The following is a 22,695-nucleotide window of genomic DNA, read 5'->3' on the forward strand; positions in this document are numbered from 1 at the left end:
AGGGGGAAAACGACAAAATAAAACACGTCAACTAAGAAAACCCATCACACTTCTTCAATCACAGTCCACTCCAAAATACATCCCTACACAGGCTCAGGGGCCTGTGATGGGGGTACATTCACCGCCAGGATTTCTTGCATGGCCTCGGCTGTGAAATCAAAGACCCCACAAACGTTCAGCTTCATTCACAATGATTCCAATTTTCTTAGACTTCTTCTCCACTTGTGCTGTACAGTTTATGACCATTGCAATAAATAATACAAAGTCCACCTTTTTAACATGTAGCATTTCACTATGCCTCGGCTGATGAGAAACCTTCACTGGTCGTGGTGGCTCTACTACCATTGCTTCTTCCCCGCCACTCGTTCCTTCCAATGTTCTCACCGCCTCCAGACAGGATACACGCTGGACACTATTTACCCTTGCCACCTCATTCACCTTTACCTTAACAGGGCACTCCAAGAATTCAGGCGCATGTTCACATCCACAGTTGCAGCATTTCCCTTCATCTGGCATACGACATTCTTCCCCTCTGCACACACTTGACACATGAACAAATTTATGACACTGAAGGGACTTGTACACAAAAGCTCTTACAGGGTATCTCATGAATCCTAACTAGCATGGATGAAGTTAATTTATTTTCTCCGTCCACCATACAGGTCAGTCGACGTGCACCAACCACTCCATCAATGTCTTCAGTTATATCCTCTGCCTGCCTTTATTTCTTGCGCCACCCCAGAATTAACCCCCTTGATAGGCGCCCTGCTACGAAAATCCATGCAGGAAACATTCCACTCCGATATCTTTTTAAGTCTTCAAACACACTTCTTCTGCTCCGCAGACACAACAAAATCAAAATAAGACAATTTCTTGTGACTCACCGACTCCACACTTATCTCCAACACATTCCAGATTTTCCTAGAGACGTTAAAAGGATTTCCGAAGTAGCATTGATCCAAAACCCTGACTCCAACCAAAAACGAGTCTAGTGGTTTCCTATTTTCCAACATAGCTTTACATCTTTGTTTCCCTTTTTCTTCGCCACTGTAACCAACTCATTCTCACTTCCTGTACTATTAGCTTCACTCGGCTCACTAGCAGTTTCAAACTAAACCTCAGTTTCCGCCATTTTCTGAACCTAACCAGCTCTCCTCCTCTCAACCGATTACGTCGGTGTTTAGCATTCTACATGTAGAACAGCCGGTCAGGTGAGTGGCGGTGTGGATCGATTTGGCGAGGATGAACGTTTTTTTTCACAAGAATAGTTTGTCTTTTGTTCTATTGTTGACATTTGACATGACACTGATTATTTTGGACCAAAATGTGAAGTTCTGTTTATAGAATTTCTGCAAAATTGTCTTTACATCTGCAAAAGACGTTTGGGAAAATATAGCCTGCCAGGTAATCATCAATATAAGGTAAATTGTAGGCGATCATGTTTTGAAAAAAATGCTATTTGTAGTGTGATAACCGAGAGCCTGTAGAAGTGTTTTATTATTTTTGATCCTTTGTATGCACAATACTCAGAATCCCTGATACTTCTCTACCCACATACCTGAATAGTGATGTAGCCTTGATTTAAACTACAATGCCCGTATATTGGCCTGTGTAGGGCGAAGTTTCCGTGTGCTAGCTGGAAAAACCCCACTCTTGAGATAGGATTAATTAGTTCACAGGTTAAACCACAAGTCATCTGAAATTGATAGTCACTGAAGCGCGGAGACCTACCTGAGGTTGGACTGGACAGTGACGTGTACAGTAGGCTCTGAATAAAACCACAACACATACATCAGAACATTTTTTATTAAGAGTAAACATTAAATGTATCAATTCGATATCGGCATCAAGGTTATACAATAAATATACACTCCTTTTGTATTTTGAAATATATTGTTAAAAGAAGGCTGTCTATTGTACTTTAGGCCTACAGTTCATAAAGGCAGGGCATGCAACAGTGAGCATGCCAAAATTGAGCAAAAAATGTGTATTGTATTATGCATAAGAACACATTTGTATTGCATAACTTACTCTGCTTATTTGTACATTTGGAAACAGAGATGGTGTAATGTACACTGAACAAAAATATAAACGCAACATTTAAAGTGTTGGTCCCATGTTTCATGAGCTGAAATAAAAGATCCCCAACATTTTCCATACACACACAAATATTATTTATCTCAAATTTTGGGAACAAATTTGTTTGCATCCCTATTAGTAAGTAATTCTCATTTGACAAGATAATCCATTCACCTGACAGGTGTGGCATATCAAGAAGCTGATTAAACAGCATGATCATTACATAGGTGCACCTTGTGCTGGAGACAATAAAAGACCACTCTAAAATACAGTTTTGTCACACAATACTATGCCACAGATGCTGACTTCAGGAATGTCCACCAGAGCTGTTGCCAGAGAATTTAATGTTAATTTCTCTACCAAAAGCCGCCCGCCAATGTCGTTTTAGAGAATTTGGCAGTACGTCCAACCGGCCTCGCAACCGCAGACCACGTGTATGGCATCGTGTGGGTGAGTGGTTTGCTGATGTCAACGTTGTGAACAGAGTGCTCCATGGTGGCGGTGGGGTTATACTATGAGCAGGCATAAGCTATGGACAAAATTACATTTTATCGTTGGCAATTTGAATGCACAGAGATACCTTGATGAGATCCTGAGGCCCATTGTTGTGCCATTCATCCACCGCCATCACCTCATGTTTCAGCATGATAATGCACAGCCCCATGTCACAAGGATCTGTACACAATTCCTGGAAGCTGAACATGTCCCAGTTCTTCCATGGCCTGAATACTCACCAGACATGTCACCCATTGAGCAAGTTTGGGATGCTCTGGATCGATGTGTACGACAGCGTGTTCCAGTTCCTGCCAATATCCAGCAACTTTGCACAGCCATTAATGAGGAGCGGAACAACATTCCACAGGCCACAATCAACAGCCTGATCAACTCTATGCGAAGGAGATGTGTCGCGCAGCATAAGGCAAATACATGGTGGTCACACCAGATACTGACTGGTTTTCTGATCCATGCCCCTACCTTTTTAAAAAAGGTATCTGTGACCAACAGATGCATATCTGTATTCCCAGTCATGTGAAATCCATAGATTAGGGCCATTTATTTCAATTGACTGATTTCCTTATATGAACTGTAACTCAGTAAAATTACATGTTGCGTTTTATCTTTTTGTTCAGTACATATTGTCCTCCAGAGGGCAGTCATTGTACTGTAATAGACAGTGGTGAAATGAATGGTCATGTTCGAGAGCGTCAAAACCGTGATGTATTATGGGTAATTTGTGATTTTTCTGACTGATCTACAAATAATGAGCCGTTATTTACGACGCAATGTGATTTGTAGACCAGTCAGTCGGCAGTCACCTACACTGTCTGCTGCAATGTTGAACCAGCCCAATCAATGTCTTCACCACAGGAGGTTGGTGGCACCTTAATTGGGGAGGACAGGCTTGTGCTAATGGCTGGAGCGGAATGGGTGGAATGGTATCAAACACATGGTTTAATGCCATTCCATTTGCTCGGTTCTAGCCATTATTATGAGCCTTTGTCCCCTCAGCAGCCTCCACTGGTCTTCAGTGTGTTGTGATGCAATGTCCTTGTTTAATTAACTGTAAATCACCTTGACCACAGTGGTATTCTTCAAGCTATTATTAGAATATTACAGCCTCCAGAGTGGCGCAGCGGTCTAAGGCGAGGCATCACTACAAACCCGGGTTCGATCCCGGGTTAGCGGAGGGTTTGGCCTGCAGGGATGTCCTTGTCCCATCGCGCTCTAGCGACTCCTGTGGCGGGCCAGGGCACATGCACGCTGACACGCTCTGCAGTTGTACGGTGTTTCCTCCGACACATTGGTGCGGCTGGCTTCCGGGTTAAGCGAGCAGTGTGTCAAGAAGCAGTGCGGCTTGGCAGGGTTGTGTTTCGGAGGACGCATGGCTCTCGACCTTCGCCTCTCCCGAGTCCGTACAGGAGTTGCAGCGATGGGACAAGACTAACTACCAATTGGATATCACGAAAACGGGGTAAAAAATGAATATTACAATCCTACCTTTTTAAATGAACTCATTTACCAGTCAGTAGTAGAGTATGACCTACTGTGGATGTAGAAATCTAATGTAACATTTTGAAAAACTACACAGGAGTCTATTCTAATCAAATGTAGGCTGTCTAATGCACAAGTGATGATGAGGACCGAGGCTATTCCTTCATCTTTACTTTAATACTTTGTATTTCAGACGTCTTTTGTGCCTGTTTGCAGGTGAGAGATGTAGCCTTTCCTCAAACTAACTCTAGGTGGCAACAGTTAGTCAGGGACAGTTTATACTGTAGGTTGTATTTGGGACACCCAAAATTTGGTGTGCTCTGATCTGTAATGAATGGGTTCGATGTATAGGTTAGGAAATGTTCATCCCAGAATTGCTACATCAAGAGTAATACAGTGACTGAAGGTTTGCCAGCAATTGAAGAAGAAAACATGTTTCGTGTTATTCCTAACCAGATAATTGACAGTCAAAATTGATGCACTCCTAAAACAATATTAAAAATAGCCTACTCTGGACTGTTGCACCAAAAGCAGTCCGATGCCTTCGACTACCTCTTTTTGACATGAGGACATACAGGTAACTGCCAAAATCAAGGAAACACTTGAGTAAATGTGGGATGCAAAGTATATATATTGAAAGCAGCTGCTTCCACACAGGTGTGGTTCCTGGGTTAATTAAGAAATTAAAACATCCCATCATGCTTAAGGTCATGTATACAAATGCCCAGTTGCCCATTATTTTGGCTACCATGGCTAGAAGAGATCTCAGTGACATTGAAAGAGGGGTCTCAAAGGAGCATAGGGGGGTTTAAAGGGTGTGTCTCTCAGTCATCGGATCTCAACCCAATTGAACACTTTTGGGAGATTCTGGAGTGGCGCCTGAGACAGCGTTTTCCACCACCATCAACAAAACACCAAATTATGGAATTTCTCTTGGAAGAATGGTGTTGCATCCCTCCAATAGAGTTCCAGACGAATGTCGAATCTATGCCAAGGCTCATTGGCGCTGTTCTGGCAGCCCTATTAAGACACTTTGTTGATGTTTCCTTTATTTTGGCAGTTACCTGTAGTTAAAAGGGTAAATTGTTGTACAGATATTTACTGTCAGATTAAACTATTTTAAGAACATTGTCTGGCACAAGTGCAGTGGACATCATAGATGTGTTAATGCTACATTTATGTACTGGTTAACGCTGACAAAATATTATTAATATTTTCAGGAAGTAAGTGCATTGTTATTTTTTCAATATACTATGAATATTTTTCCTGTATCAAAATATGATAGAACAGAACCCCAGTTATAAAATGTGTGAAGAGAACCACCTGTAAACATGGAGAAAGTATTCTCTCATTATATTACTGTAAAAAGACGATGAAAAGACAGATGAAACATAATTAATAGAAGTGTAATGCCCATCAGATGCCACAGATAGGCCTATTACAGTATTTAGTCATTGGTGTGACATGTTCATAAAAAGATGTTGACAACTCCTGTAGTTGATCATCTTTGATGATCATGTGCAAAGTTTGTATCATGCGGGTGGTGTAAAGTGTTGCTGTGGTTACTTTCTGGAACTGGAAATGGTGTTTAGCAGTCTTTAAAAATGCATGCTATTGATCTTACTGACTGACATCCCCTCCAACTGCTTTTTTCAGTATCTGTTCAATTAGTCAACATCTGTTTTTAAAGAGAGCTACAGTTGTCCCACTGGTTAAACACCTTTTTCCAGCTGAGTTATACCAAATAAACCCAATTATTCATGAAGACCTTGGGAATCTTTGAACAATATTCCATTAGGTAAAATCGTTGTCCTGTCTTGTAACTTTACCAAACAAATACCTTAGACCATGGATGGGCAACGTTGATAGGGGTGGGGGCCACAAAAACATCTGAACTCCTTATGGGGGGCCACAGAGGCTGAAATTATATGTTTTAGAGTTAATTTCCTGCAATTCTATACAAATTTGCCATGCGGCGTAGAGAAAATGTTACAGTTTTAAAGCAAGTTTGCTGCAAATCTACACATTTTGCCATGGGGCGGAGAGAAAGTTTTTCAATTTTATAACTAATTTCATGCAATTCTACTCATTTTGTCATGGGGCGGTGAGAAAAATGTGCAGTTTTAGAGCTAATTTCCTGCAAATCTACACATTTTGCCATAGGGTGGAGAGAAATGTTAGCAGTTTTTAATATGAAACCTGACTGAGAGTGACTAGCAAAATCAATGGAGGCCCCCCAGTCGGTAATTCAACCATGATTACTAAAAGTTTAGGTAGCTGGCCGCAAGACTAACTTACAAGAAAACACATTTTAGCTGACATGGGCTAATTGAGTGACTGTCAGTGACTGACATAACAATAGAAAAACTGCTGATGCACAACCAAATTTCACCTTGTGTATTCTACTATTCTAACTCAACAGTAAATTGAGATCCTGACAGAGTTTTAAAAAAATTATTAAAAAATTGATCCGTGGGCCTACAAAAGGGGGCCCGCCAGTTGCCCATCTCTGCCTTAGACCTTAAAGGGCAGTTCAGCTACTTCCAATGTTAGTATGCAATTGACCTCGGCAGTTGGTATAGTATAGTCCAGGGACATTTTGTTTTTCTAGTGGTGGTTTTCAATACTATCCAGGAAGCAAGGTACTCACCTTTTGAGTACAGAAATGTACATTTGACAAATAATTAATAATAGATACATTATTTGATCATGTTAGAAACATAACAGCCCTAAATCTCTATTAAAAGTTAAATATCTAGTTCTACCCTTTTGAATGTTTCCAACGAAGAAAATATACAGAATAGAAGACAATGCAACTTTTACTTAAAATTGGATGCTGGAAATTGAGTAAAGATTCTGAGATCAACCCTGGTCATGATGATATTAAACATAATCAAGTATACATTCTGGTTTAGACCAAAACAGGATTTTAGACGTGATACCAAAATAGATGGATGCCAATGGGGCATAATTGTCTGTACTCTGCAACAATAAACATCCAATAGATGTCATTAGCTTAGGAGTCAGATGAGGTCATGTTTCTGGCATTCTTCTTTCCCATTCACTTCATTTGATCAGATGTGGTCCAACAGACAGATGGCCCCCGTTCATTTGGTCGAGGCTGGAGGCATGCTGCACACCAGGTAAACACCTTTTGGAGGATAGATTTGTATAGGATATCTCCACACTACTGTCCATGCAGCTCCAACCTGTTTTGGCCAAAGAGGGTTTTAAAGGGTTGTGATGAATGACGTCATTATTGGCAAAATTGATTAAATGATTAACTATATTTACTGAGGTTCGGCATTCAATAGAAAATCAATTTATTTGATCTGATCCCACGAATGCCTTTTGTAAGAAACAGTCAGGATGTAATAAGCAGAAGGTTGAATAGAAGAACAAATGACCTCCAAGTCCTATATTAGGTCCACAGTGTCCGATTTCAGCATTAAACGGTTATTTTTCTCTTAAAGCCTGCATAAATCAGTCTTGTAATGCACCACGTCTTTGGATTTACAGGGAGCCATTGGGACTCTCCTTACTCCCACTGCTCTCTGTTGGTTGAGCGATTTTGAGATGTGCCAGTTGGTTGAGCTGGTGCTTGTTGCAGACTGGGATCTTGTTAGCCTGCAGGCTCTTGGTGTGGCGCGAATACCAGTCCCGCTCGAACGCAGCCCTCACCTGTTCCACCAACGTTGAGTTTTTCTCCTTCACCCCCTCCGCCTGATTGATCACGATGCCTGCTCCAGCGTTGAACGTAAACTCATTCCCCACCCAGTCAAAGTTGCCTGTGGGACAACAGACACCCGTCAAAATATATAATCAGAAATATAGATTCAAAGGTACTAGCCCAAGAGTCAACCCACCTCACAAGCAAACAAATCAATCCACCAACCAGTAGCTAGACCAATAATTGAATCAACAAATCAACCATTCGCAAAATAGTTATTTTCATCTGAAATTAATGCAAGTGAACTCACCTATGTACACAGCACTGTCTGTCACCATGAATCTGTTATGGTTGATTCCCTGTAGCGTGCCATCTCTCTGCTCTCTGGGGCTGAAGAACTTCTGCACAAAACACACAAGGACTGGCTTAGCAGTAGTGATGAATGACAAGGACTGGCTTAGCAGTAGTGATGAATGACAAGGACTGGCTTAGCAGTAGTGATGAATGCATACATTTTACATGACGTACAGTAGGTTTGCAGGTACAGTAGAGATGAATACGTTTTACATTACTTACAGTAGAGATTAATACGTTTTACATTACTTACAGTAGAGATGAATACGTTTTACATTACTTACAGTAGAGATGAATACGTTTTACATTACTTACAGTAGAGATGAATACGTTTTACATTACTTACAGTAGAGATGAATACGTTTTACATTACTTACAGTAGAGATGAATACGTTTTACATTACTTACAGTAGAGATGATTATATACAGTGAGCTACAAAAGTATTGGGGCTGTGACACATTTGTTGTTTTAGCTCTGTACTCCAGCACTTTGGATTTGATTATTTTGTGGCCAATAGAAAGGAATGGTAAATAATATATTGTCATTTTAGAGTCACTTTTATTGTAAATAAACAATTCTACATTAATGTGGATGCTACCATGATTACGGATAGTCCAGAATGAATCGTGAAAAATGATGAGTGAGAAAGTTACAGATGCACAAATATATACCCCCCCCCCCCCCCCCCCCCAAACAAAATGTTATTGTAATGGTGAGAGGTTAGCATGTCTTGGTGGTATGATATTTGTGTGTCTAAATTTCTCACTCATCATTATTCACGATTCATTCAGGACTATCTGTAATCATGGTAGCATCCATATTCATGAAGAAATGTTTAGAAACATATTATATTCTTATTTACAAAAAAAAAGTGACTCCAAAATGACACAATACATTACTTACCATTCGTTTCTATTGGGCACAAAATAATCTGAAACACAACCAAAACAAACAGCAAATGCATCCAACAAGTTTGTAGAGTCACAAGCTTGATGTAATCATTGTGTGCTAGAAATATGGTACCAAATACTAAAACTTTGACTACTTTAATACACATACGTGAATTTGTCTCAATACTTTTGGTCCCCTAGAATGGGGACTATGTACAAGAAGTGCTGTAATTTCTAAACGGGTCACCGTATATGGATGGAAATACCCTCAAATTAAAGCTGACAGTCTGCACTTTAATCTCATAGTCATTGTATCATTTCAAAACAACAACAAAATGTGTCTCAATACTTTTGTAGCTCACTGTAGGTATAATGAGCCTGGTAATGTAGGTTTGATGATTCTGTATAACGTCAGTTTGTATCCAGGTAATGAGGATGTATGCGTGTGGTGTCCGATAATGTAGGTGCACACTCACAGCCTCCATTGAACAGTTGGCCAGCTCCATACACAGGGTCTTCAGGGACCACACAAAGTTAAAGGTCAGGGGATGCGTTTGCTCCCAGCAGCTTACTAACAGACGCACTTCGATGTTCCTCAGGATCAAGGCCTCCCGAAGCATCCCGTCTATACGTGACCAGTATCTGCCAAGGTAACAAAGAGTTACACACTAATCTGTTTGGTAATTACAGGTAATTATACACAGTTACACAGTTTTATCCTATCGGTTTCATTCTAGCAGTTGTCATTGTATAAATCGGCAAACAATACAACACTAACAATAAGGTGATAGGTGCTGTCAGTGTTAACAAATTGCTCACCTGTGAGCATTCCTGTTAGTGAGAGGCAGGTAGTCTGTAATGGATATGTAGATGAACTTCTTGGCCTTTTGGATCACGTAGGATATGGCGTCAAGGTCTCTGGTCCTGTCTTTAGGGCAGAAGACATCTGGAGAGCTCTGTCACAAGATAAGACTTTTAAATCAGTAGAGGGTAGAGAACGGAGGCCCTCATGTCAATGCCAGGGCTATACAGATGCAATCAATCATTGTCATCAAATCATCATCATCATCATCATCGTCGTCATCATCACCACCACCTCTTAGAGCATATCTTTGACCATTAGTATTCCAACAGCATTGCTACCTTCTTTCTACTTGTCTCTAACTGATCCTGTCTCTGTTCTCTATTTCTTGATATATAATAACAATAATAATAATATAATACATTTAATTTGTAAAGGTCTTTTTCTCACACCCAAGGTGCTAAAATGTTTTAACTATCCCAAAAAACAGACCATAGAACACAGACAACAATCAAAGCTACAGTTGAAGTTGGAAGTTTACATACACCTTAGCCAAATACATTTAAACTCAGTTTTTCACAATTCCTGACATTTAATCCTAGTAAAGATTCCCTGTTTTAGGTCAGTTAGGATCACCACTTTATTTTAAGAATGTGAAATGTCAGAATAATAGTAGAGAGAATGATTTATTTCAGATTTTATTTATTTCATCACATTCCCAGTGGGTCAGACGTTTACATACACTCAGTTAGTATTTGGTAGCATTGCCTTTAAATTGTTTAACTTGTGTCAAACGTTTCGGGTAGCCTCCCACAAGCTTCCCAAAATAAGTTGGGTGAATTTTGGGCCATTCCTCCTGACAGAGCTGGTGTAACTGAGTCAGGTTTGTAGGCCTCCATGCTCGCAGTTCTGCCCACAAAGTTTCTATAGGATTGAGGTCAGGGCTTTGTGATGGCCACTCCAATACCTTGACTTTGTTGTCCTTAAGCCATTTTGCCACAACTTTGGAAGTATGCTTGGGGTCATTGTCCATTTGGAAGACCCATTTGCGACCAAGCTTTAACTTCCTGACTGATGTCTTGAGATGTTGCTTCAATATATCCACATAATTTTCCTTCCTCATGATGCCATCTATTTTGTGAAGTGCACCAGTCCCTCCTGCAGCAAAGCACCCCCACAGCATGATGCTGCCACTCCGTGCTTCACGGTTGGGATGGTGTTCTTCGGCTTGCAAGCATCCCCTTTATCCTCCAAACATAACGATGGTCATTATGGCCAAACAGTTATATTTTTGTTTCATCAGACCAGAGGACATTTCTCCAAAAAGTACGATCTTTGTCCCCATGTGCAGTTGCAAACCTTAGTCTGGCTTTTTTATGGCGGTTTTGGAGCAGTGGCTTCTTCCTTGCTGAGCGGCCTTTCAGGTTATGTTGATATAGGACTCGTTTTACTGTGGATATAGATACTTTTGTACCGGTTTCCTTCAGCATCTTCACAAGGTCCTTTGCTGTTGTTCTGGGATTGATTTGCACTTTTTGCACCAAAGTACGTTAATCTCTAGGAGACAGAACGCGTCTCCTTCCTGAGCGGTATGACAGCTGCTTGGTCCCATGGTGTTTATACTTGATTACTATTGTTTGTACAGATGAACTTGGTACCTTCAGGCGTTTGGAAATTGCTCCCAAGGATGAACCAGACTTGTGGAGGTCTACAATTTTTTTTCTGAGGTCTTGGCTGATTTCTTTTGACTTTCCCATGATGTCAAGCAAAGAGGCACTGAGTTTGAAGGTAGGCCTTGAAATACATCCACAGGTACACCTCCAGTTGACTCAAATGTCAATTAGCCTATCAGAAACTTCAAAAGTCATTTTCTGGAATTTTCCAAGCTGTTTAAAGGCACAGTCAACTTAGAACTTAAACTTAAACTTCTGACCCACTGGAATTGTGATACAGTGAATTAAAAGTGAAATAATCTGTCTGTAAACAATTGTTGGAAAAATGTATTGTGTCATGCACAGAGTAGATGTCCTAACTGACTTGCCAAAACTATAGTTTGTTAACAAGAAATGTGTGGAGTGGTTGAAAAACAAGTTTTAATGACTCCAACCTAAGTGTATGTAAACTTCCGACTTCAACTGTATATACAGGTCTGGAGGACATGAGAACAGAATTAAGAGCTTTTCTGAACAGCACGGTCTTGAGCTGTGCATTGAAGGACGACAGAGACTCTGCAGCCCTAATACTGTCTGGAAGTGTGTTCCACAGCCGCAGAGCCGCGCAACTGAAAGCCCTGTCACCCATAGTTTTTAGTCTGCTGCGGGGCGGCTGAAGGAAGACTGACCCCCCAGAATTACTTCGCTTCGAGTGTACTTTTGTGTCCTTGGAGTATGTTATTTTGTCTTGAAAAGGTGTGCTGTGTGTGTGTTTGTATGCTACAGTAGGCCCACTTTCAGAGAAATCTACAGTATATTATCAGCAGAGAGAGAATGTGTGTGATGAGAACAATGACGGATCACAGTTCCATGTTATCAATACTTCCGATTGATGAACGTTTCCTCTGCTTTTCAGAAATGTTCATCGACTGGCCTAATTTACAACCAGACAAACATATGTTTTCTGTTGGAAGCAATGCCACTTTTCATCCAGTCAGCATACTTAAAACACCAGCTGATGAGTCATATCAAGCTGTTTAAGAAATTGCTTTATTCACCCAACTGTCACCTCTCGTCAAAGTTATTACTGTGGGAGGACTTTGCAAATGTTTACATCATTTATATCAGGACTAATGAATAGGCTTTAACCAAGAAAAGTCTTCAAATAGTATCCATAAATATTGGCAATTTCTTATTGCTAGCAAGAAAACCCCCACAGAATTCATCATCTATGAAAAGTATTCATTAATCCAGTATAAAGATGAGCCTGTCTCAGAATGATAAAAAAAATACTTTGAGATAATAGTAAAGCTATGAGTTTTTCCCTGACTGTGACCAGATCTGGAAAAACTCAAGGCTCTTGTTATAAGGTCACATCGTCCGGACAAACTCCTGTCCTTATGCATGAAGCCATGTGGGAGAATGATTAGTTGTCACTCACAGAGACAAAGACCTCAGCCTTGGTGTTGTTGAAGAGAAGCGGAAGGTTCTCATCTTTGTTCCACAAGGCGCTCAGCCTCTTGGACCAGAAGGACGGTATAAAGTCCTTATACTGCAGCTGCCAGTAGAGGTTGAATACCCTGTGCAGGTCCAGTGCCAGGCAACTACAGTTGTAGACGATGATGCCCAGTTCTTTCATCTGAGAGACAACAAAGCAACCGCACAGATGTTGTACGATGTTAGCATGTGCCCCCAGGGACTCCACCCATACCCAACTTCACCCATCCTCCCCCCCTTCTCCTCTCCTTCCATTCCCCCTTTCCCATCCCCTCTCCTCCCATCTCCTACTCCCCACACTTCAATTTCCCCTTCTCCCTCCCTCCCTCGTTCTTGTTTCCTCTCCACAGCCCATTACTCCTCTCCCCTCCAGCCCATCATCTTCTGCCCTCCTCTGGCCCTGAACAAGGCAGGGACTCCACCAGGCCTCTCCCATCACCACTCACAGCGGGGTTTCAAGTGATGCACTTCTCAAGCAAAGGTTTATTTCAGTGAAGTGATAAAGATAGACTGGCTAGGTATGGTGAATGGGGTCACACTTTAATTAACCTTTGTACTTTTTCAGCTTTGAGCAGCACATGAAAGAAAGTCCACATTCCCTTTTTGTCCCCACTCAATTAATTCAGTATTGTCCTTTCTCGTATGCACGTTAAAAGGTGACGTTTTCTGCCAACTATAAAGTTGCATCTCTTTCATATTCAGGATGTTTGTGCAACCTGAGCCAATTAATGGATGCTGTTCTCCTAGTGTAAATAGCAGTGTTTGGATAAATATTGATTGCAGAGTCATTGGACAATCCCCAGAGAAGATGCCTGCAAAATATCAGACCTCAAAATCAAAAACTGGTTTTGTGTACACAGTAGGTTGGTAAAAGTGTTTATGCAATCAAGGTATGGAACATATTAGTCAGTATGAGGTGTACTCATAGGTGGACTGGTCTCATTGAATGGAGAATAAACGTTACAGAAATATACACAGGTAGGTAATATAATGGAGTGAATATACTAAGATACCGTGGACAGTGATCGCCAGTCCATGGTGGCGCTGCCGATGTAGATGTGCTGCCTGTCCACCACCCAGAAAGAAGAGTGCAGAAAGCCTTTGGTCAGGGCTGTCATGTTAATGTAGTGTACCTCACCTACACATGTAGGAAAAGACAGAAAACAACAGAGATAGAAATCTCAACATTTGATTGTACAGTGCTGTGAAAAAGTATTTGCACCCTTTCTGATTTTCTCTATTTTTGCATATTTTTGATACTGAATGTTATTGCAACGCCAGGGTTGTGGGTTCGATAGGGTCAACCCACCTGGTGGCAATTGTAACGTGGCTCATATAGCGAGGATCGCTACACTGCCCCCTCTGAACGGGAAGGCAAGTTCCTGTGATTTGACTACTCAGCCCCCTCACACGTCCGGGCCGTGCATTCCGATAGCCTCACAGCCGTCATCCCACTTCTGACACAATTGTAGCGAACGGTGAGGGAGGGAAGTGAACCCTGGTGACTGGCTTGGAACGTCACGTCAACAGGCATCACGGCAATAGGGTTAACCCTATTGGTGCGATGCATAGGGTGTTTGCCTTTCACGCCAGCGACCTGGGTTCGCTTCCTTGCACCACCGTTCACTATAATACTCTGCAATATCCAGTATTTTCTATATAGTGGCAATATACTGTATATGGAATGTAAATGTAGCTCTGATGTTGTGGTTGACAACATAACTCACTGTGACGAGACAGGCTCTTGAGCTCTACAGAGTTGATCATTCCACTGGCGATCTTCAAATTGATTCCCTTCTTCTTCAGACCCTGCAGTCTTTGCAGCAAAGCCTGACCCTGTAACCAAGAACACAAATCAATAGGATCATCATAGGTCAGGGGTAGGCAACTAGATTCAGCCACAGGCCGTTTTGTCATAGCGGATGGTCGGGGGCCGGAACATAATTATAATAATTTCTACACTGCAAAATGACCACAAGTAAGTCCAAAAATATATTGTATTTGAAACTAACAATAATTTCATACCTAGATTACATTGAGACACAATCATACACTACATGACCAAAAGTATATGGACACCTACTCGTCGAACATCTCATTCCAAAATCATGGGCATTAATATGGAGTTGGTCCCCCCTTTGCTGCTATAACAGCCTCCACTCTTCTGGGAAGGCTTTCCACTAGATGTTGGAACATTGCTGCCGGGACTTGCTTCCATTCAGCCACAAGAGCATTAGTGAGGTCGGGCACTGATGTTGGGTGATTAGGCCTGTCTCGCAGTCTACGTTCCAATTCATCCCAAAGGTGTTCGATGGGGTTGAGGTCCGGGCTCTGTGCAGGATAGTCAAGTTCTTCCACACCGATCTCGACAAACCATTTCTGTATGGACCTTGCTTTGTGCACGGGGCATTGTCATGCTGAAACAGGAAAGAGCCTTCCCCAAACTGTTCCCCACAAAGTTGTAAGCACAGAATCATCTAGAATGTCATTGTATGCTGTAGCGTTAAGATTTCCCTTCACTGGAGCTAAGGGGCCTATCCCGAACCATGAAAAACAGCCCCAGACGAATTATTCCTCCTCCACCAAGCTTTACAGTTGGCACTATGCATTGGGGAAGCTAGCGTTCTCCTGGCATCCACCAAACCCAGATTCGTCCATCGGACTGCCAGATTGTGAAGCGTGATTCATCACTCCAGAGAACGCGTTTCCACTACTCCAGAGTCCGATGGCGGCGAGCTTTACACCACTCCAGCCAACACTTGGCATTGCGCATGGTGATCTTAGGCTTGTGTGTGGCTGCTCGGCCATGGAAACCCATTTCATGATGCTCCCGACGAACGCTTATTGTACTGACGTTGTTTCCAGAGGCAGTTTGGAACTCGGTAGTGAGTTTTGCAACCGAGGACAGACAATTTTATGCGCTACGCGCTTCAGCATTCGACGGTCTTGTTCTGTGAGCTTGTGTGGCCTACCACTTTGCGGCTGAGCCGTTGTTGCTCCTAGACGTTTCCACTTCACAATACCAGCACTTACAGTTGACCGGGCAGCTCTAGCAGGGCAGAAATTTAACTAACTGACTTGTTGGAAGGTGGCATCCTATGACAGTGCCACGTTGAAAGTCACTGAGCTCTTCAGTATGGCCATTCTACTGCCAATGTTTGTCTATGGAGATTGCATGACTGAGTAATCTATTTTATACACCTGTCAGCAATGGGTGTGGCTGAAATAGCCGAACCCACTAATTTGAAGAGGTGTCCACATACTTTTGTATATATAGTGTATGTATCTCTTTTTATTCGTGGGAATACTTTGGAACAGATTTCCTAAATTAAAATTCATTTTTAGCTGAATTCCTTGTGGTCCTCTGTAGCTCAATTGGTAGAGCATGGTGCTTGTAACGCCAGGGTAGTGGGTTCGATCCTCGGGACCACCCATACGTAAAAATGTATGCACACATGACTAAGTCGCTCGCTTTGGATAAAAGCGTCTGCTAAATGGCATATTATATTATATTATTTTAGTGTTTTTATTTACCAAAAACTAAAAAATGCATTTTATTTTAATTCCATTTTTAACATTGGGCCAGGCTCCAGCGATTAGGTTTGTGTAGCCTGGAGGCCTCCCAAGTGCAATTTCTCTCCAGTTAAACTGCCAAGGGGTGCCATTAGGCCCAATGAAGTAAACGCCAGTGGGTAGATACAGGGGCTGTCCAAACCTCAACGCCGCCATTTTAGCCAAACCCCAGTGTAACTTTAGCCTCTTAAGCAGGGGTGTTTGAGTGCTAATGGCCGTCCACAATGGATGGGCTCGGCTTTGCCTGCAACCTACTAATGGCACATTCTGGCAGAAAAAAGGCCATACCCATTCTGCATAAGTCTATAAAGCCAATGTGTGAGAGATCGATAAGACTGGACTTAAGGCTGATCTTTGAAGCAACAAGAAATCAAAGCAGGTGGAATAAGGTGAACAAGACAGCATATATACTCCCTGGATATCGCTTTCTCTTATTACTTGTTTTCTTTATTATATACACTACCGGTCAAAAGTTTTAGAACACCTACTCATTCAAGTTTTTTTATTTTTTTATTTTTTTTTACTATTTTCTACATTGTAGAATAATAGTGAAGACATCAAAACTATGAAATAACACATATGGAATCATGTAGTAACCAAAAAAGTGTTAAACAAATCAAAACACATTTTATATTTGAGATTCTTCAAATAGCCACCCTTTGCCTTGATGACAGCTTTGCACACTCTTGGCATTCTCTGAACCAGCTTCACCTAGAATGCTTTTCCAAGAGTCTTGAAGGAGTTCCCACATATATGCTGAGCACTTGTTGGCTGCTTTTCCTTCACTCTGCGGTCCGACTCATCCCAAACCATCTCAATTGGGTTGAGGTCGAGGGATTGTGGAGTCCAGGTCACCTGATGCAGCACTCCATCACCCTCCTTCTTGGTAAAATAGCACTTACACAGCCTGGAGGTGTGTTGGGTCATTGTCCTGTTGAAAAACAAATGATAGTCCCACTAAGCCCAAACCAGATGGGATGGCGTATCGCTGCAAAATGCTGTGGTAGCCATGCTGGTTAAGTGTGCCTTGAATTCTAAATAAATCACAGACAGTCTCACCAGCAAAGCACCCCCACACCATAACACCACCTCCTCCATGCTTTACGGTGGGAAATACACATGCAGAGATCATCCGTTCACCCACACCGCGTCTCACAAAGACACAGCGGTTGGAACCAAAAATCTCAAATTTGGACACATTTCCACTAGTCTAATGTCCATTGCTCGTGTTTCTTGGCCCAAGTAAGTCTCTTCTTCCTATTGGTGTCCTTTAGTAGTGGTTTCTTTGCAGCAATTCGACCATGAAGGCCTGATTCACACAGTCTCCTCTGAACAGTTGATGTTGAGATGTGTCTGTTACTTGAACTCTGTGAAGCATTTATTTATTAAACTCTTATCCTCTGCAGCAGAGGTAACTCTGGGTCTTCCATGCCTGTGGCGGTCCTCATGAGAGCCAGTTTCATCATAGCGATTGATGGTTTTTGCAACTGCACTTGAAGAAAATTCCAAAGTTCTAGAAATGTTCCGTATTGACTGACCTTCATGTTTTAAAGTAATGATGGACTGACGTTTCTCTTTGCTTATTTGAGCTGTTCTTGCCATAATATTGATTTGGTATTTTACCAAATAGGGCTATCTTCTGTATACCCCCCCCCCCCCCCCCCCCCTCGTCACAACTCAACTGATTGGCTCAAATGGATTAAGAAGGAAAGCAATTCCACAAATTAACTTTTAAGGCGGCACACCTGTTAATTGAAATGCATTCCAGGTGACTACCTCATGAAGCTGGTTGAGAGAATGACACAAGTGTGCAAAGCTGTCATCAAAGCAAAGGGTGGCTATTTGAAGAATCTCAAATATAAAATATATTTTGATTTATTTAACACTTTTTTGGCTACTACATGATTCCATATGTGTTATTTCATAGTTTTGATGTCTTCACTATTATTCTACAATGTAGAAAATAGTAAAAATAAAGAAAAACCCTTGAAATGAGTAGGTGTTCTAAAACTTTTGACCGGTAGGGTACTTAAAAAAAATTAGTTATTCTATTTTATTGATAAGTGCACTGTTGGGGAGAGCTTGCAAGTTAAGCATTTTACTGTACTTGTGCATGTGACAATAAAACGTACATTATTTGTATTCTTGGTGGAAGAACAGTAATGAGCATCTTCCAATAAAACAGGTTTTGTTGACAAGAAAAATACCATAAGTAAAACTGCAACGTAAAGTAAGCGTTATGGCTAGGTGTGATAAACAGTAATGCTTTACTTGGCCTGGGGGGCTACCTGATTGGTTGCTTTGCTTACCTGCCTAGAAGATTGTAGGAAGCTGGATTCATAGTCGGAGGAGTTCAGGTTCCATTGAGGTGACACAATCTCCACAGAGTGACCAGCCACGGCCATGTCCAACAGGCTGTGCAGCCCAGCAGAGAGGGGGAGGTGGGCCGTACCATTCTCAGAGAAGGTAACATCTTCTGGAATATTCTCCACAAGCACTACCCTGAAATTAAAAAAAAGTGAAAAACATCCTCATTTAATGATGGCAAATGGCTGTTTTTTAGGCTTGTAATTGAAAAGACCTGAAAGCCAGAGAAGTTTAATTAAAGAAGCCCCCAAAGTATTCTTCTAATAGAGTCATTTACAGCACAGAGACAATTATGCCTGTCTGCATTAGCCACAGAATCACCCGTCACTTGTGCAGCTGCCTTGGGATGTTGTAAAATTAGGTCATATGCATTGACGTTCACCTATGATTACCTCCTACACTATATTTGAGAACATTTTCCGTCTAGGCATTATCACTGAGATGGCTTGTAGTGGTGAATAGAAGAGTGGCTGGACTGCTTTCTCACAGGAACACCGTGGCAGAACTCTAATTGAACTGTAATACATTTTCCAGGGCATCATCTTGCATAATTATCTCTGCATCCGGCTGCTTTCAAGTAAAGTGAATTATAGTATCATACATGTAAGGGAAATGAGAGATTCAAAGGTAAAAAGACTTCTAAACCCAGCTAGTGAAGTCCCAATACCAATAGTCAGTCATCAAGCCTGGGTTCAAATAGTACTTGTTTTCTTTGAAATACTTAGAGCAACAGATTGAGTCTGCTTGGATGGTCAGGGTTTGCAGTTTTGGGATTATTCCATTGGTTCCATTGCATCAGGCAGGCTCAATTACGCACAGTTAATGTATTTAAAATAATTTGAACCCAGGTTGTAGTTTTTTCTTTACCCCACCAGTTGGCACTCCAGTAGGAAATCTCTAATTTCCCTCTCGCTCTCCGAGGCCAACATGAGTAAAGTCTTTAATCAGGTTTAATACTCGCAAGGCCGCGGGGCTGGACAGTATTCCAGGGCGCATTCTCAGAGCATGCGCAGATCATCTGGCACGTATATTCAAGGTCATTTTCAACCTCTCCTTGTCCCAGTCTGTAATCCCCACATGTCTTAAGATGGCTTCATGCCACAATGACTACCACCCTGTAGCACTCACATCTGTAATCATGAAGTGCTTTGAAAGGCTGGTTACGGCACACATCAACTCCATCATCCCAGACACCCTAGACCCACTTTAATGTGCATACAAGCACACCCCCATCCACATTGACGGGGCTGCAGTGGAGCAGGTCAAGAGCTTCAAGTTCCTCGGTGTCCAAATCACTAATAATTAAAATGGTCCACTCACACGCGCACAGTCGTGAAGAAGGCGCGACAGCGCCTCTTCCCCCTCAGGAGCTTGAAAAGGTTTGGCATGGGCCCTCAAATCCTCCAAAAGTTGTACAGGCTGCACCATTGAGAGCATCTTGACTGGCTGCATCACTGCTTGGTATGGCAACAGCACCACCCTCGATCACATGGCGCTACAGTGGGTGGTGCGGACAGCCCAGTACATCACTGGGGCCGAGCTCCCTGCCATCCAGTATCTCTACATCAGGCAGTGTGAAAGGAACGCACGTAAAATCTTTAGACTCCAACCACCCAAGCAATAGACTGTTCTCTCTGCTGCCGCATGGCAAGCGGTACCGGTGCATCAAGTCTGACACCAACAGGCTCCTGAACAGCTTCTATCCCCAAGCCATAAGACTGCTAAATAACTAACAGAATGGCTACACAGACTGAGTTGACCCTTGTGTTTTATTTCTGCACCGTCTGTATGCACACACACACACACGCACGTACACACACACACACACACAATCATTTACGCTGCTGCTACTCTGTTTATCATATATCCTGAAGCCTAGTCACCTTACCCCTATACATATCTGCCTCTATCACTCCAGTATCCCTGCACATTGTTAATATGGTATTGGAACTGACCCTGGAACTGACCCTGTATATAGCTTCTTACTTTCTCATGTTCTTACTTCTTATTTTTATTTGTTGTGTATTTTTGTTCTACCTTGTTAATTTTAGTGCTCCATTGATATTGATTAGGGCATTTTGGGGTTTGGAGCTTTAAGAAAGGCATTTCACTGTGACATTAAAACTTGAGATACATTTTAGAAACACATGATGTACAGTTGAAGTCGGAAGTTTACATACACCTTAGCCAAATACATTTAAACTCAGTTTTTCACAATTCCTGACATTTAATCCTTGTAACAATTCCCTGTTTTAGGTCAGTTAGGATCCCCACTTTATTTTAAGAATGTGAAATGTCAGAATAATAGTAGAGAGAATGATTTATTTCAGCTTTTATTTCTTTCATCACATTCCCAGTGGGTCAGAAGTTTACATACACTCAATTATTATTTGGTTGCATTGCCTTTAAATTGTTTAACTTGGGTCTAACGTTTCGGGTAGCCTTCCACAAGCTTCCCACAATAAGTTGGGTGAAATTTGGCCCATTCCTCCTGACAGAACTGGTGTAACAGTCAGATTTGTAGGCCTCCTTGCTCGCACACGCCTTTTCAGTTCTGCCCACATATTTTCTATAGGATTGAGGTCAGGACTTTGTGATGGCCACTCCAATACCTTGACTTTGTTGTCCTTAAGCCATTTTGCCACAACTTTGGAAGTATGCTTGGGGTCATTGTCCATTTGGAAGACCCATTTGTGACCAAGATTTAACTTCCTGACTGATGTCTTGAGATGTTGCTTCATTATATCCACATAATTTTCCTTCCTCATGATGCAATCTATTTTGTGAAGTGCACCAGTCCCTCCTGCAGCAAAGCACCCCAACAGCATGATGCTGCCACCCCCATGCTTCACGGTTTGGATGGTGTTCTTCGGCTTGCAAGCTGTCCCCCTTTTTCCTCCAAACATAACGATGGTCATTATGGCCAAACAGTTCTATTTTTGTTTCATCAGACCAGAGGACATTTCTCCAAAAAGTACGATCTTTGTCCCCATGTGCAGCTGCAAACCGTAGTCTGGCTTTTTTATGGCGGTTTTGGAGCAGTGGCTTCTTCCTTGCTGAGCGGCCTTTCAGGTTATGTTGATATAGGACTCGTTTTACTGTGGATATAGATACTTTTGTACCCGTTTCCTCCAGCATCTTCACAAGGTCCTTTGCTGTTGTTCTGGGATTTATTTGCACTTTTCGCACCAAAATACGTTCATCTCTAGGAGACAGAACGCGTCTCCTTCCTGAGCGGTATGACGGCCGCGTGGTCCCATGGTGTTTATACTTGGCATACTATTGTTTGTACAGATGAACGTGGTACCTTCAGGCGTTTGGAAATTGCTCCCAAGGATGAACCAGACTTATGGAGGCCTACAACATTTTTTCTGAGGTCTTGGCTGATTTCTTTTGATTTTCCCATGATGTCAAGCAAAGAGGTACTGAGTTTGAAGGTAAGCCTTGAAATACATCCACGGGTACACCTCCAATGATGGAGTGACTGAAATGATGTCAATTAGCCTATCAGAAGCTTCTAAAGCCATGACATAATTTTCTGGAATTTTCCAAGCTGTTTAAAGGCACAGTCAACTTAGTGTATGTAAACTTCTGACCCACTGGAATTGTGATACAGTGAATTATAAGTGAAATAATCTGTCTGTAAACAATTGTTGGAAAAATTACTTGTGTCATGCACAAAGTAGATGTCCTAACCGACTTGCCAAAACTATAGTTTGTTAAAATAAATTTGTGGAGTGGTTGAAAAACGAGTTTTAATGACTCCAACCTTAGTGTATGTAAACTTCCGACTTCAACTGTATACTGAGATCATGTGA

At 41.8% G+C, this 22,695-nt stretch overlaps 1 protein-coding gene across 1 annotated transcript in view; it reads right to left on the bottom strand.

Annotated features, from left to right (window-relative positions):
* Positions 1 to 6,880: 6,880 nt before the first annotated feature.
* LOC311110511 (inactive phospholipase D5-like) overlaps positions 6,881 to 22,695 on the bottom strand; it is a gene marked incomplete at its 5' end in the record, with an annotated part of 66,995 nt that continues 51,180 nt past the window's right edge. Inside the window, 8 exons of the mRNA XM_084153031.1 lie at positions 6,881 to 7,859; positions 8,052 to 8,142; positions 9,463 to 9,628; positions 9,806 to 9,942; positions 12,882 to 13,079; positions 13,951 to 14,075; positions 14,665 to 14,773; positions 18,820 to 19,012. Of these exons, the coding sequence (XP_084009157.1) occupies positions 7,585 to 7,859; positions 8,052 to 8,142; positions 9,463 to 9,628; positions 9,806 to 9,942; positions 12,882 to 13,079; positions 13,951 to 14,075; positions 14,665 to 14,773; positions 18,820 to 19,012 (1,294 nt within the window). The 3' untranslated portion in view covers positions 6,881 to 7,584. The remainder of the gene's footprint in view (positions 7,860 to 8,051; positions 8,143 to 9,462; positions 9,629 to 9,805; positions 9,943 to 12,881; positions 13,080 to 13,950; positions 14,076 to 14,664; positions 14,774 to 18,819; positions 19,013 to 22,695) is intronic.

The sequence above is a fragment of the Coregonus lavaretus genome (genome assembly GCF_964263955.1).
Source record: "Coregonus lavaretus genome assembly, chromosome: 36".
NCBI classification, from domain to species: domain Eukaryota; kingdom Metazoa; phylum Chordata; class Actinopteri; order Salmoniformes; family Salmonidae; genus Coregonus; species Coregonus lavaretus.